This window comes from Euprymna scolopes, chromosome 45 (genome assembly GCF_053919585.1).
Source record: "Euprymna scolopes isolate OS-2025 chromosome 45, ASM5391958v1, whole genome shotgun sequence".
NCBI lineage: Eukaryota > Metazoa > Mollusca > Cephalopoda > Sepiida > Sepiolidae > Euprymna > Euprymna scolopes.
This window is the reverse complement of record NC_136526.1, coordinates 26,973,567-26,991,059: the sequence shown is the minus strand read 5'-3', so window position 1 is coordinate 26,991,059 and position 17,493 is coordinate 26,973,567. Positions and strand designations below refer to the sequence as shown.

At 42.7% G+C, this 17,493-nt stretch overlaps 2 protein-coding genes across 4 annotated transcripts in view; both read left to right on the top strand.

The window, feature by feature from the left end:
* Positions 1–17,493, top strand: part of LOC145269299 (uncharacterized) — a 667,893-nt gene that overhangs the window by 13,614 nt on the left and 636,786 nt on the right. The gene's annotated exons all lie outside the window — the stretch shown is intronic.
* LOC145269060 (uncharacterized) lies at positions 3,517–5,502 on the top strand. Its single transcript, XM_080124663.1, has one exon. It carries the CDS (start codon positions 3,517–3,519, stop codon positions 5,500–5,502), a length of 1,986 nt encoding a protein of 661 aa, XP_079980789.1.

Below are 17,493 nucleotides of genomic sequence, written 5' to 3'. Positions count from 1 at the left end.
AGTGTATCTGCTGGTATATTGTCAGCTCCCTTCACGTGTCTGACATCCGGCGTAAACTGTAGGATATAGTCCAACTAACGAACCTCTCGGGGAGAGTATTTGTCTGAGGAGGACTGCAGAGCGCCTAATAGAGGCTTGTGGTCAGTCACCAAGTAGAATGGCTGTCCCTCTAGGAGCTGCCGATAATGTCTTATTGCGGAAAACGAGGCCAACAACTCTCTGGAAAATGTGCTATAGCGTGTTTCTGCGTCAGTCAATTTACTGGAGAAGAAAGAAATAGGTCGCCAGTTCCCATTAGATTTTTGCTGCAGGACCGCTCCAATTCCAGTTGCAGATGCATCTACTGCCAGGCAAAGTTAACTACCGGGTTGAATGTAGGACAGCTTTGCGGTGTCTTCTAACATGGCCTTTACTTTGTTGAATGCTGCTATTGCTTCCTCCGATAGTGTAATGTTGCAGTTCTTCACATTTGTCAGCATACCTGTCAATGGTAAAAGTACTTGGGCAACATGAGGGAGAAACCTACAATAGAAGTTTACTAATCCTAAAAATTGCCGCAACTGTCTCATTGTAGCAGGGATAGGGAAATCTCAGATGGACTTGACTGTCTCTGGGGATGGGGAAATTCCCTTCTCTGAAATATGGTGCCCCAAAAATATAACCTCGGATTGACCAAAAGTACATGATCTATGTGTTCCTGCCTATTCCTGCTAGCAATGAGGACGTCATCTGTGTATGCACACACAAATGGCAAGTCTCGCAGAACCTGGTCTATAAAACGGAACGTTTGAGCTGTGTTGCATAAACCAAATGGAACACACAAAAATTCAAACATTCCAAACGGTGTGGTAATTGCCGTTTTGGGAATATGTTCAGGCTCCACAGGGATCTGGTGGTATGCCCGAATAAGGTCTAATTCAGTAAATACCCTATTATTCTGGGCCACTGCTGTTATATCTTGGATATGTGGTACTGGGTACCCGGTTTCGTAGAGGCATTTAAAGCTCGTTAGTCCCCACATGCTCGTCATGCATTTGGACCCTTACTAACAAGATGAAGAGGCGAGGCCCATTCGCTATTTGAAGGACGAACTATGCCAAGCTGCATCATCTGCTGAAATTCTGCTTTCGCAGCCTTTATTTTTTCAGGTCGGGCTTTACAATGGACGGGTGGGCCTTTTGTCTCAATGTAATGAGTTACAGCGTATGGTAACACTTCCTTGTGAAAGGAGGGGACCGATATTGAAGGATATTCCTTCAACAGATTCAGGAAGGCTTCGTCCTGGTCTGCATGTGCTACCTGTGGACCTAATGGTGTGCCAGTCCCCACCACCCCACATGCTGCAAGTTGTATGATTGGATCTTGGAGACACTGGCCTGACATATCTACTACCGGGCCAAATGCTTGCAGAAAGTCAGTACCCAGTATAGCACTGCTTACGTCAGCCACTATGAAAATGTGGATAAACGATCTGCGTAAACCCAAGTTAAGGTCCATGCACCTCTCCCCATAAGTCCGTATTATCGAACCGTTTATAGCTCGTAGAGTAAATTTATAGGGAGGAGACCTTTTGTCCACTGATGTTGCCGGGATAAGGGAAACTTGTACCCCACTGTCCGCCAAAAACAAGATGCCTGTATTTTTATCTACAACATAAAGTAGGCGGCCACAGCAGGATGCACCGACAGTTGATGCCGCTCTCGTCTGTCGGGTTAGGCTTTTCCCTGCCCCTTATAGTTGCAAGGTGGAATACAAGAGTTGGCATTTTCACCAAATCTCTTGTGCTTCCAACAAATAGCTTCTTGCTTGCGTTCCCGGGACTGCCTGCGACCTCCTCTGCTGCCATGTTGATATTATCCTGCGATGGGTGGCCGTAATAAAAGGATATTCAAGAAAGGTATTCCACCAGGGAAATAAATGGATAAAGCGGTTCTGAAGTAATAAAGAAATAGAGAAGTTTATTGAGAATATTTACAGAGACAGCATGTTACGTTTTTAAGTGTTCCCGCCCAGGGAAGGCTCTCACAACCAGTGACCGGTGATAACGTTTTTTCGATACAAAGTTCCGGCGGTGAATTGCTCATCTCGCCATAACACCGCCCCCTAAGACAATTTCTCCCAAGAGAATTTGGCTTAATATCATTTGCTTTTTGGCTTGGGGCTCAGCCGGTTAACTTTTCTTTTCACCCTTGTACTTTTCTCCTCAATATCGTTTGAGTGGGTGGAGTTGGTGGAGAAGCTGGAACTCTCAAATCTGGAGTAAGTTCTGTTGAGGGTTGGGGAATATTAAAAGAATCATACAGAACCTCTAGGGGCAGGTCATTTTCTTCTGCCTGTTTGTAGTCATCAGTGTGTCGAGGTCTTAGCTGATTTATATGCCTGCGACAGTCGAATTTATTACTTCTTACAGAATATAGATGTGTCCAATTCTTTTCATGATAATCCCCTCCTCCCAAAAATTGTTTCCACTCCTGTAATTCAGGAAGAATATTCTGTCACCAGGTTTGTAAAACCTTATTGGAAAATTTTCTTTTTTTTGTTGTTACTCTGGTTGCACTTGGTGAAATTCTGTCAAGTACAGATCTGATTTTCCGTGCAAACATCAGTTCGGCTGGTGACGAACTGGTATCAGTGTTTGGGTTCGGAGTTATCCTGTACACCGATAAAAATTGTTCAAGACTCTTCTCGTCAGTGTCCATGCCTTGGTTTTTCTTCAAGGCTCTTTTGAATGTATCGACGAACCTCTCTGCTAGGCCATTTGAGTTTAGGTGGTAGATTGCCGTTGTTCAATGGCTAGAGCCTTGCAGAATTCTTCAAATTCTTTGCTGGTAAATTGGGTGCCGTTGTCACTGACAATAGTTTAGGCACTCCAAAACGACTGAAGAGAACTCTTAGTGCATCTATTGTATTCATCGAAGTAGGGTGTTTGTATTTAAACACTTCTGGACATTTTGTGAAACTGTCGACGACCACTAAGAAATAATGTCCATTTAAAGGACCTGCATAATCGATATGTAACCGAGTCCACGGTGTATCAGTCTTTGGTCACGGTTGTATCTGCACAGGTGGTGCCTTTGCTGCTAGCTGACACCTGTGATATTATGATTCGAGTTATCCCCCTTAGATTGTCCCTTTCTACTAAATAAAATCAAGATCAGTAGGAACCCCTCCCACCACCACTGTTCTTGAATATAAAAAATATATACGCACACTGTTTAAAAATATGTCTTCCGACTTGTCTTTGTTCTCGGGATTTAAAAAGAACTTTAAAAAAAAAAAAGAAAAAAAAAAGAAATCCACGTCAAAAAATATGCAGAGACTAAAAAAACTAACGGCCAATCCTCGTTCCTTTTAAACGCACGCGGTACAAAAAAAAAAAAAAAATCGTCATTGCGAACAAGGTCCAACGTAAGTACGCCAATTTTAAATTAGTAATAGAATTTTCTGTTGTTTCTTGCTATTTCTGTTTTTTGTTGCTAAAAACAAAATAAAATAAATAAATAAAGAACAATAATAATGACGCATACAAACGAAAGCGAACCAGTTATGCATTGGGACTCGGAAAATCTGGCCGACGCGTTCAGATTTTTTAAACAACGTTGCTCGCTATATTTTTCTGTAAAAAATATTCCCGTCGAAAAGCAAGTAGATCACATTTTACTATTGTCTGTCGAGGAAGGACTTAGAAGGTATAACGCCTGGACGTTCAAAAACGATTCTGATCGAACGTGTCCGGAAGTTATTTGGCAAAAATTTGAGGAGCGATTAGAACCCCAAATCAATTTTCGAATTGCACGTTTTTACCTTCTCCAATACAAACAAAAAAATACAGAAAACATTGACGATTTCGTTGCTAGGTGCAGACTACAGGCAAAAAAATGCAAATTCAGGGACAACCAGGAAACCGAAGAACGTCTCATAGAGCAGATAATTACCAGCACAAGACACCCGGAATTACAAAAACTACTGCTAACGAAAGGCATGGAGCTGACGCTTCAAGAAGCCATAAATAGTGGGCGAACGCACAAAGCGTCCCTAACGTACATGAGACAGATGACCGAAATTCAAGGGAGTGATTATCGGGAAATAAACGTCATTAAACAAAGCCAGTGTGCACAATGTGGAAACACACATCAAAAAGAAAAATGCCCAGCCTGGGGCACCACGTGTTCGGCTTGTGGGAAAAAGAATCATTGGGCAAAAATGTGCAAAAACAAAAAGGAAGACACAAAAAGATTCGGCCAAGCCAGAACTATGCAGAACCATAAACAACTGCACTATATTAAAAACAATAAGCGGAATAACCAGATACGCTCACTGAAATCAGAGCCCCAGGGAGTGTACAACGAATTTGAACAATTAAGTTTTGACGCCATTCAACAGGAAAAGGATGATCGAACTGAAGTCTTCACAGAACTGGAAATAAAACATCCTAATAGACCAGGCACCCATCTATTAAAGGCCAAAGTGGACACAGGTGCGGAAGGAAATACGCTCCCCCTGCGAACTTTTTGTAAAATGTTCCCAGGAAAAATAGCTAATCGGGGACAGCCTATCCCAGGCTCAACAAAAAAGGAGCAGACTATTTTAACTGCATATAATGGATCTAATATTATGCAGCATGGGTCGATTTCAATACATTGTGCATACAAAGACAAATGGATGGCTCTTAAATTCTTTGTGGTTACAACAGAGGGTCCCATGATAATAGGACTGCCCTCACTCAGGAACTTGGAGCTAATAAGCCTCCACTGCACAATTAGGGAAAATCACAAACCTATTAATTCTATCGGTGAATCGGAGAAATCGTACCCGAATCAATTTGACTGCATAGGACACTTCAAAAGTGATTACCACATAGTCCTAAAGCCTGATCATCAACCAGTGATCCACGCACCCAGGAAATGCCCGATCCATTTGAAAGATGAAACCGAGGAAGAGTTAAGGTTGATGGAATCACAGGGCATTATCAGAAAGGTTAGTGAACCAACCGAATGGGTGAGCAGCATCGTATACATTCGGAAAAAGAACGGAAAACTCCACCTATGTCTTGACCCTAAGGACCTGAATCGAGCGATCATGAGATGCCATTATAAGACCCCTACAATGGAGGAATTAGCGCACAAACTGTCAGGAGCTCAACACTTCTCCAAGTTGGATGCAAAAAACGGTTATTGGTCCATACCACTGGACACAGAATCTCAGTTGTTAACAACCTTCCACTCACCGTTTGGGAGATTTTGTTTTTTAAGAATGCCGTTTGGTCTGGTGATGTCACAGGACGTATTCATGCAGAGAATGGACATGATATTGGAAAAATGCCCTGGTACAATTGGGCTAATTGATGACGTCATTGTCTATGGGAAGACGAAACAGGAGCATGATAACAACCTGCACAAATTAATGAAAATAGCGCAAACTGAAGGATTATGCTTAAACAGCGAAAAATGTGCTATTGATCAAAAGCAGATCAATTTTTTGGTGCTGTCTACAATAGGATGACCAGATCCAAGCAAGGTAGATGCAATAAAACAACTAGCCAGCCCTGGCAATGTCACAGAATTGCAAAAGGTGTTAGGAATTATCACCTACTTAGCTCCCTTTGTAACGTGCATCCAGGAGATAAGCGCCCGCGTGTTTGCGTGTTGTGTGGGTACGTGGGAGAGACGGATGAGGGGAAAAAGACTTACCTCGAGACCAGCTCAGCGTTACCGACCAAAAATAGAAAAGAAGGACCAAGATGGCGACTGCCGTCTTTTGTAAAGTATGATGTCTCGCAAAGTCACACGAATTCTCGGAATATGCAAATTTAGCCGGCCTAGAACGACGATAAAAGCGGGTGAGGGGAAAGACGTGGGGGAGTGACGATTGAGTTGGCTGGGGAATCGTGTGGCTGTTGCTTCTTATGCCGTGTTGAGGATATCTTACCGTGTTAAAGAGAGAGTCGGGCGCCATCTTGAATTTTTCCTTTTTTCTTACAAGCTATTTCGGCCATTTGGCCTCTAGGACTATGACCGAGTCGAAATTTGACTTAAAGCTCATACCCGAGTTTGACGGGTCCACGTCCATCGTCGACTGGGTTGAAAGGGTCGAGCTGACGTGCGACCTTTGTGAGGTGAAAAGGGTACACACTGTAATTCCCCTGAGATTGGCTGGGGGTGCCTTGAGTGTATATCAGCAACTCAGTGCTGCCGAAAAGGGAGATGTCACCGCAATTAAAGCTGCGCTGTACAAGGCATTTGCCATGGATCCTTGTACGGCCTATGAAAAATTTGCTTCCCGAAAACTTCTACCGGAGGAAAGCGTGGACGTTTTCTTCGCTGAGTTAAAGAAACTCGCAGTTCTGTTCGGTGGAAGGGTGTCGGAGCGGACGCTCGCGTACGCGTTTGTGGCGGGCCTTCCCACTCGGGTGAAGCAGCTACTGAGAGCCTCAACCAGCGTTTCAACAACGACCATGGAACACTTGATGGAACGTGCTCGAGCCATCATCAAAGATGAGGAGGACCTGGGGGAACCAGTTGTGATGGCGACACAGACAGGCCAGATTGGCGCTCGGGAGATTCCGAATCAGAACCCTGCAAGCAATGGGAAATGTTTTCGCTGCGGCCGACGCGGACATTTTGCAAGGAAATGCACCAACAGGGGGCGTGTGCGCTGTTTTAAGTGTGGCGGTTTGGGGCATCTAGCCCAAAACTGTGCGGGAAACGTATCAGGGGAGAGGACGTCAGCGCCGCCCTGCTCCCCGAGCAAAATTTGAACAAGGCGCAACCAGTAATAACCGTCTACGTAAACAGGATACCCTGCTCAGCACTTCTCGACTCAGGCTGTTCGCATACTATTGTGAGCACCAGGCTGTGTCCAAGTTGGACTAAGAGGAAGATCAAAGTCACCACGATAGGAGGCGAGACCCAGACATGCTGTGGAGCTGGAACTGTCAAGATCTACACGGACACCGGTGCAGCCACTAAGATCAATGTGCTCGTGACCCAAGGAAATCTCCTGGGGTTTGACCTGTTGCTCGGATACGATGCCATCAAGGCGCTGGGGGGAGTCACAATTCATCGGGATGGAAAGGTGCGATTCTTAGAGGTCCCAGTGTGTGCAGCGCTCCATATCGATCGGCCGGATTTTACAGTGGACTACGACTCGCGCAAGAGGGCCTGGATTGCATCTTGGAAGTGGACCGAGGGAATGGCACCGACTAAACTCAAGAATGGGGTTGCAGAGTACCCTATACCCAGTGAGGCCCGAGCAGAATACGAAAGGGAACTAAAGGCGTGGATCCAAGATGGCTGGTTAATCCCCTACCCTGAGGACAAGCTTGGGCCTCCGAAGGGTCTAATACCCTTGATGGCAGTAGTCCAGCATAACAAGTCGAAAGTACGGCCCGTGCTGGACTATAGGGAGCTTAACAAGCATATTGAAGCCTACACTGCCGATGCTGACGTATGCGCCAGTAAGTTGAGGGAATGGCGTCAGAAAGGCACTAATGTCTCAATATTGGATTTACGAAAAGCCTATTTACAGGTGCGAGTTGATGAGACGTTGTGGCCGTTCCAGACAGTTTGGTTCCAGGGGCAGAGGTACTGTCTTACACGCCTTGGCTTCGGCCTAAATGTGGCACCACAGATCATGAAGACTATTGTCAACACAGTATTGTCCCAAGAAAAGCCCATGAGGGACTCAACGTCAGCTTACATTGATGACGTATACGTCAATGAAGATGTACAGTCTGCGTCGTGTGTCAAAGAAAAGTTGGCTCAGTTTGGTCTGGAATGCAAGAATCCCGAACGTTTAAGGGAAGGAGCACGTGTATTGGGATTGGATGTTTATGAAGAGGATGGCACCCTACAATGGAGGCGTGGCAGTGAAATTCCAAGCATCCCCAACCTCGTTACAAGGCGGACCGTTTTTTCTTGGTGTGGAAAACTTGTTGGTCACTTACCGGTCTGTGGCTGGCTCCGCGCAGCTGTTGGTGTGATTAAACGCAGAGCAAATTTAACAAACACGGGTTGGGATGACATATCCGATGATGTCCTACTAACTCTGATGATTAAAGAGACACTGGAGAGAGTGAACAAGAAGGACCCTGCCTGTGGGCGGTGGTGTGTTAACGGAGACAACGTAGGTGTGTGGGTTGATGCCAGTTCTTTGGCGTTGGGAGTATCGTTGGAGCAAGGAGGAAACGTGTTCGAGGATGCGTGTTGGCTGCGGCCCGTAACAGATTCTCAGCATATCAACCTGGCAGAGCTGGACGCTGTTGTAAAGGGCGTAAATCTGGCCCTGCAGTGGCAGTCTAAGAAGTTGACCTTGTACACAGATTCTCTCTGTGTCTACCACTGGATGTCTGACACACTTTCAGGACGGACACGAATCCGTACCAAGGCAGCAAGCGAAATGTTAATACGGAGAAGGCTAGACACGCTAAAAAACCTGGTATCTGAGTATGGGTTATCACTGAGCGTCACTCTGGTGCCATCATATTGTAATCGTGCTGACCAACTGACCCGTGTACCTCACAAATGGCATGAAGCCGCGAAGATGGGAATGGAGATTACTGCTTGATCTTGTGCAGTTGCAATCGACCCATGTCAAATACAAAAAATTCATGCACAGAGCGGACATCCGGGTATCAAGAGGACCCTTTATTTTGTGAGGCGTGCATACCCAGCAGTGACCAAGATGGATGTCAGACAGATCGTCAGAAATTGTGAGGCTTGCCAGTCTATTGATCCTGCACCAGAGCGATGGCAGAAGGGTCGCTTGGAAGTTGAGAGTGTGTGGCAGCGGCTGGCCATGGATATTACCCATTACAGTGGCAAGCCCTTTCTAACTCTCATTGATTGCGGGCCTACGAGATTTGCGGTGTGGCGGCAGATGACCAGACAGGATTCAGCAAATGTTGTTCGCCACCTATCATCCATTTTTTTTGAGCGAGGTGCGCCGGAAGAGCTCCTGACTGACAATGATGCAGCGTTTTGTAGCCAGCAAGTCCGGCAGTTGTTAGATGAGTGGGGCGTCCGTCTACGGTTGCGATGTGCGCATGTGCCATCAGGAAATGGCATTGCTGAAAGAAGCCATCGCAGCATCAAGAGAATTGCTGCCAGGAAGCGATGTACTATTGCGGAAGCAACATATTGGTACAACATTACGCCAAAGGACGGGACGTCCCCTTCAACCGCACCTGCGAATGCTATTTACACGTACCGAGTCGGAGTGAAGGGAATCAACACTACGCAGCCAACCGACAAGGGAACATATAACAGATATGAAGTGGGAGATCCAGTGTGGGTGCGGCCTCCAGGAAATCGGTGCACCGACAAGTTTAAGCGAGGACACATATCTGGAGTGATTAGCCAGCAGTCTGTTTTGGTCGATGGAACCCCACGACATGTGCGAGATCTTCGCCCAGCTACCGAGGTGCGTCATACAACTACAGAAGAAAGCAGTGAAGCGTCTAGCGATGAGCTGCCGATGCACGGATTCAGTGAGCCCCTTCCAGAGACTGATAGCGATACTTCATCTGATAAGCGCGGAACCAGATCCAGAGCCCGAATCTGAAACAGTGAATGTACCCCTTCGCAGAAGCACACGCACTAAAAGGCCCCCCCCCCCAGTGCTCTCTATGTGATCATCAGATCAGGGGGGAGTGTAACGTGCATCCAGGAGATAAGCGCCCGCGTGTTTGCGTGTTGTGTGGGTACGTGGGAGAGACGGATGAGGGGAAAAAGACTTACCTCGAGACCAGCTCAGCGTTACCGACCAAAAATAGAAAAGAAGGACCAAGATGGCGACCGCCGTCTTTTGTAAAGTATGATGTCTCGCAAAGTCACACGAATTCTCGGAATATGCAAATTTAGCCGGCCTAGAACGACGATAAAAGCGGGTGAGGGGAAAGACGTGGGGGAGTGACGATTGAGTTGGCTGGGGAATCGTGTGGCTGTTGCTTCTTGTGCCGTGTTGAGGATATCTTACCGTGTTAAAGAGAGAGTCGGGCGCCATCTTGAATTTTTCCTTACATTTTTTTCTTACACCCTTTATCCCGCATCTCTCTGATTTGACTGCACCCATGAGAGATCTACTGAAGAAAGATTCTGATTATCAATGGACTGCCAGTCACCAGGAAGCACTGCAAAAAATCAAGGATCTGATTTGCCACAAAATGTCCCTCACATACTTCGATCCAGCCAAGGAAACAAGCCTACAAGTGGATGCATCAAACAAAGGTTTAGGCGCAGTACTCCTTCAAGAAGGAAAACCGATTGCATTTGCCTCAAAAGCACTAACGGAGACGGAGCAAAGATATGCCAACATAGAACGAGAACTTCTAGCTATTGTGTTTGGCTGTGAGCGATTCAAAACCTACCTATATGGGTGCAAATTCCAGGTAGAAAGTGATCATAAGCCATTAGAAATGATCAGCTTAAAGAATTTAATTGCGGCTCCGCCCCGTTTGCAACGCATGCTGCTACGTCTACAAGGATACAACTTCAGAATCATATATCGCCCAGGCAAAGAAATGACCCTGGCAGACGGATTCTCTCGTTTACCTAATAAGAAAGACAAGGAAGAGATCAACCTCAATATAAGAGTGGATTTTGTTCAATTTTCCACAGAAAATATAACACAGATAAGGCTAGCAACAGAAACTGACCCCATACTCTGTGAGCTCAAAGCAACCATTCTGCACGGCTGGCCGAACACAGCCAGGGAAATCAGCAAAAACATGCGGCCATATTGGTCATATCGGGATGAGCTGGCCATCGAAAATGGTATTGTAATGAAAGGTGGTCAGGTGATCATACCCAAAGCGATGCAGCCGGGAATTATACAAAAAATCCATTATGGCCATCAGGGAATCGAAAAATGTAAACTCAGAGCCAAAAGTTGTGTATTTTGGCACAACATCAATAAGGACATAGACGATGTCGTACAACAATGTGCCATTTGTCAACAGCACCAAAAAGCACAGAGTGCAGAACCTCTGATGCCACATGAGATTCCTGTGAGGCCATGGCAGATAGTGGCCACAGATCTTTTCCATAATCACGGCCACAATTATATGCTAATGGTGGACTACTATTCCATATTTGGTGAGGAAATTAAAAGAATTTTCCAGCCAAGCTGACTAAACAAATATTTGGAGAGCAAGGGATCCCGGAGAGAGTCATCAGCGACAACGGTCCTCATTATAGCTCTAGTCTATTTAAGCAATTTGCAAGGGAGTGGGGATTCGAGCACTATACATCATCGCCTAGATACCCTCAATCAAATGGTCTAGCCGAGCGCTGTGTGCAAGCCATCAAATCTGCTATTCGAAAGCCTACCTCAAGTGGTCGTGACGTAGACATGGTGCTGCTGTGTTTACGATCAACCCCTATCGACCATGTAATTCCATCACCTGGCGAATTACTACTAAACCGAAAGCTCGTGGGAAACTTACCTGTAAAGTGTTCCAACAATTCGAGCCATAAAGAAAATACTGCAACTCGCCTATATCAAAGACAGTAATATCAGAAGTCTCTATACAACCAGCACACGAGAGACTTACCAGAAATACAAAAAGGACAACACGTTCATGTATATGATCCAGAATCCAGAGAATGGTCCCCTGCAGTTGTCACTCAGAAATGTGCAGAACCTAGATCCTACATGGTGCAGACTTCATCTGGAAAGTCACTTGGCCGAAACTGTAGGCACCTGAGGGAAGCTAAGTCCGCAGCAAGGCGGAACCCGGAAGTATCTGCACCCTCAGCCGTAATATCCCTCGAATCCAATGGAGGATCAGCAGTCGGCACGACAACGGCTCGCGCACATATGGAACAAACCAACCCCACCACAACATATGGCAGACCTGTTCCAGATACATCCCCCAAAACACCCAACACTCATCATCAAGCTCAAAGGACATCCAGATGTGGTCGTATAATAAAACCGCCTAAAAAGTTTATGTATGACGAGGACAGTCCTTAGCTGAATAATCACACTACACCCTAATGCGTCGTAGTTCTTTTGTGTTTGACTATTTTGTTGTTTTGGGAAAAAAGGGATGTGATATTATGATTCGAGTTATCCCCCTTAGATTGTCCCTCTCTACTAAATAAAATAAAGATCAGTAGGAACCCCTCCCACCACCACTGTTCTTGAATATAAAAAATATATACGCACACTGTTTAAAAATATGTCTTCCGACTTGTCTTTGTTCTTAATATGTTATCATATAATGATAACCGTATAACTTTACAACACCCTTGACACTCTCTTACGAGTTTTTCAATGTCCTGGTCCATCGTAGGCCAATACGTATATCCACGCATTAAAGCTTTCATTCTCGACATGCCTGGATGACCACTATGAAATTCTTTTAAAATTCTTCTCTGAAGCGTAGTCGGTATGACGACTCTGTCTGCGTACATCAAGGTTTGAGCACAAATGGAAAATGGTAAAATTTTAGGGTCTTTCTTTGATTTTCCATTTAGTTGCACCAACTTTTTCATTTTCACAATATAATCATCCTTTTCTGCTGCCTTATTTATTTCGTCTAGAGTCACTGGTAACTCTTTAATTGTGTTGCACAGTAATCCGGAGAGTTCTTTTTCCTCTGTCAATGCAGCTATTACTGTGTTTTCCAAAGGTTCAGCACACTTTTGGATGAGCCTGGACAGTCCATCTGCATGTCCGATATTTTTGGATGAAATGTACTCCATTTTAAAGTTATAATTTAGTAGAATTATGCTCCATTGTTGGAGTCTGTTCGCAGTGTGCATAGGTATGCCTTTTTTAGAGCCAAAAATAGTCAATAAGGGTTTGTGGTCGGTTTGCAAAGTAAGCATCCTTCCATGAATAAATCTATGGAATTTTTTAATTGCATAAATAATCGCCAAGCTTTCTTTTTCAATTTCAGAATAGTTTCTTTCAGCCGGCAAAAGTGATCTGGATGCATGGGCTATTGACTTTGTTGATCCATCTTCAAGTTCAAGAACTGCTCCTACTTCATAGTCACTTGCATCTGATGCAACAATCAATTCTTTCTGTGGATCAAAATGTGCTAGAGCTAAATCTGATAGCAGGCATTTCTTAATATCTTCAAACGCATTTTGGCATTCTTTTGACCAAATCTACTTTTGTCCTTTTTTTAACAAATCATTCAATGGTGCTCTCAACTTATGCATGTTTGAAATATAAATAGCATAATATTGAGTCAACCCCCAAAAAGATTGTAACTGGGCAACATTATTGGGTGCTGGCATCCTCTCGATTGCTTCTGTTCTCTGAGGATCCGGTCTTCTGCCTTGGCTGTCGATAATTTGACCAAGATATTTTATCTGTTTTAAAAAGAATTCACATTTTTCGGCACTTGAAACCAGGGTTGGATCAAATACTGACTTTTAACAATTGAAATACAAATACAAATACTTTCGTTAAGGTTACCAGAAATACAAATACAAATACTTTTATTCCTAACTCTAAAAATACAAATACAAATACTAACGCTAAAAATACAAATACAAATACTTTTATTCCTCAATCTCAAAATACAAATAAAAATACAATAACTGATTTAAACAATCTGAAAATATGCGAAGAAAAGAAGAAAAAAGAAGAAATATTTCCTTCCAAATTTGACATCTACATTACACTCTATATCATGTTCTCATTGCATTTTATCATCATTAGAGCTCTGAAAGTTTCCGGGCCAAGTTTGGCTCGCTCTGGGGTATAAAAATTACCAGCCTTGCTGAAAACTCTTTCAGATGGTGCCGATGTTGCACAGCACCCTAGAATATTTCTGGCGAAAGGCTTCAAAATCTTGAAGCTCTTGTTTTCCCGCCAGTACCTCAGTGGGTTGACGTCAAAAGCCAGAACACATTCTTCTAAGTAGGAATCGAGTTCTGCCTTTACCGCTGTAGTGTCGCTTATTGATGGACTTACATTTAGCTTCCCAGCTGGTGGCATGTAGGCAAAAAGACGAGGGTGTTTTGCATTCATGTTAGCCTCGTCTTGATTTGTGTTCACGGTCATGAAAAACTTCCTCTCTTGAACTGTGTTCTTCAAAGACAACTGAGTTGACTGCGAAATAATTAGGTCCACAATCTTCGAAATATTTTTATTTTTCATTTTTTCACATGACAGCCATGACAGCTTAAACCTGGGGTCCATGACAGCTGCAGCAATGACATCAGTCCTATCAAGAAATGGATGCAATCTCTTTTTGATAGAAGACTGTAGTGCATTAGCCAAGTTTAAGCAGTAGGTTGGTTTACTTTCCATGAATAGTTTGAGGCTGTGTTCAAGGCCAAATACAACTGGTGCAACGCAAGAAAGTGTCACCATGTTTTCTCCTTCCACTTGCGACATTGCCTCTTGGAATGGGTCCAAAATTTGCACCACTTCTTTTAGAATTGCTATTTCCACTACGTTCAATTCTCGTATGTTCTTGCACGATCCTAGGAGACAAATAGCTGAGTTGACGCCATTGACATCTTTGAGAACTGATTTAAGCATAGTCAGTTGAGAGTTCCATCTAGTAGCATTAGCAGCCTGCAGTGAAATCCCAATATTTTCCAAGAACGGTGCTGCCACAGTAGATCGCCGTATTGCGATTGGAGGTATCAACTTAAAATATCTCTAAAATATTGATAAATTTAATTTTAGTCATAACTCTAAAACTAGACTTTGTTTCCAAGAACAATCTATGCGTCATTATTAAGGCAAATGTGTCTATTAATCCAAGATAGTTAGAAAATCTATAATTATTGACTTTTAATTAAACTTTTGGGACTACTCAGGAAAAAGTATATGAATACTTAAATATATTCATTTTAAATACAACTTTAAATAGCTATAGTTATAAGTTTTCAAATTTCTATAAATTGAAAATAAATTAATTCAATTAATTTCAAAACACTACTTTTAAAGAATTTCAAACGAAAAATACAAGAATTAATTATTTCAGAGGAAATATACTCAGTGACCTAATTGGCAGGGACAAGGCGCCAGCACTAAAAAATGTCCCCAAAATGGTTTCATACTCAACTGTGAACTCTTTGAAAGGGTCCATATAGACATTTAGTAAGTAACTGTGAAACCGGATTAAACATTTAGGTGTGAGATTCGCTTAGTGCGAGAGGGTGTAAATCCATGAATGGGAGTGGGAGGTCAAAAGTTTTTTTTTTAAATCTACAAGTTTAGACATCCAAACAACTTTAAATTACTTTATTATAACTTTTTCTTTAATAATCCATATTTAATAAATATTTATATAAAATTATCCGAAAAAGGCCAAATTTGAAGCATAAATTTGAAAAAAAAACAAACAAAAATTTTGAAAGCCAAACTGCTTCAAAAAAAGCCAAATTCGTGAAATTTGGCCTTAAAAAAGCCAAGCTGGCAACCCTGAATTGAAGCTACTTGACTCACAGACTTATCGTCACTCAACTAGCAGCAGCGTGTGCGACTGGAAGTGGACAGGGCTGGTAGACTGGTACACGTACGCAACATGTATGTGAACAGGGTTGGATCAAATACTGACTTTTAACAATTGAAATGCAAATACTTTTGTTTAGGTTACCAGAAATACAAATACAAATACTTTTACTCCTAAGTCTAAAAATACAAATACAAATACAATTACATTAAAATTGTATTTAAATACAATTGAAATACAAATACAATTGTATTTGATCCAACCCTACTTGAAACCAAATTCCTCAATTCTTTGGAAAACTGCTCTGATGTGTTCCTTATGTTCCTGTACATTTTTACTTTTGACAAGGATGTCATCCAAATATGCGATTGCAACATCTAAATCAGCAAGCATCATATCCATTATTCGCTGAAATAGTGCTGGGGCCACTTTTAATTCAAAAGGAAGTCTTTTTAGTCGGAAAAGTCCTAGATGTGTATTGATACACAAATACTTAAAACATTCTCCACTGACTTTTACCTGAAGGTAAGCTTCCGATAAGTCGATTGTGGAGAAAATTCTACCTCCACTCAGCTTTGTAAAAATGTCTTCAGGAGATGGAAGTGGATAAGTATGATCCATCAGACAGTCATTAAGGCCTATAGAAAAATCGGCACATACTCAAATCTTCTTATTTTTCTTTGTAACATACACAGTGGGCTCGCCCACTCAGAATAGTCAACTTTTTCGACTACACCATTCTTCTGTAGTCTTTTTAGTTCAATTTCAATATCTTCTTTTGAAGAAAAAGGCACATAATTTACTTCAGTTTTGCTGCACACTCCTAATCCCTCTGAAAAAACTTTGGGGAATTCACTTTTTAACACTGCCAGAAAATGGTCATTTTGTTTGGAATTTTTCTTTTCCAACGCTCTTACATTATTGCAAAATGAATTTATGGGTAGCTCCCATAAATCAAACAAAACAATCCAATCAATTCCAAAAAGGCAAGAATTTATTCCTGGAACAACTGAAAGGTTTGAGGAAAAAGTTTTCGATCCAAGAGAAACACTGCAATTAAATTCTCCCATGAATTTTAATCGCTCTCCGGAAACACCTTTTGCAATTTTTTCTGTTTTTCTCAGTTTTGGACCACCAATTCTCTTCCAGGTCACTTCGTCGATAACTGATATGTCGCTACCTGTGTCTAAAAGTAGCTTCACTGAGTGACCATTTATTTGTGTGTGAACGAATTTCCGTTTCCCTCCTTGTTTTATTTCTTCTTTGGACAAGACCACATTTACTTTTGGCTTCCATTTCCGTCTTTTGTCTTGCTTAGTTCGGCAGTGGGATGCCCGGTGTCCCACTAGGCCACATTTGGTACAACGTTGGTCTTTATAAGGGCAGTTTTTTCTTAAGTGCGGACCCGCACAACTCCAACATTCAAAACTTTTCCCTTTGTCTTTTGGAAATGTCTTCTGTTTTACTACCTGGACTTGGGATGTGACTTTTCCCTCTATCCTCGTAGTGTCCCTTTTTACATTTATCAATTTTTGACATTCTTCAGTCACTTTTTGCAAGTTCATTTCCGGGTCTTGCTCTATGATTGATAATATCCTTGACCTTAAATCCTTGTCCTTTGGTGCTGTCAGTCCCTGGACTGTAGCACTTAAACATGTCCACTGATAAATCCTTTAATTTAAACAGTTCACACTGCGCGTTGACTTTGCCCGCATATGTGACAATGTCATCAGTTTCGTCTTTTGACATATTTAAACACCTATACCGTGTATGAAAAAGACTATCTCTTTCACCGAATATAACACACAAAATTTGCACCGTTTCAGAAAAAGAGATCTCTTCCGGTTTTTTAGGCAATATCAAATTCATGAATTTAGTATTTTCTTCTGTGCCCATTTTTTTGAGTAATAGTGTCATTTTTTCCTCATCTGACCACTTCTCGCATCATTTTGTAAATATCGTTTCAAACCTACAATAATAGGTTAGAAAAGTGTCACCTTTTTCTGAGTCATATTAAAACTCTGAAAGCAAGTTCGCTATACCCTCAGCCGGAAAAAATCTGGATG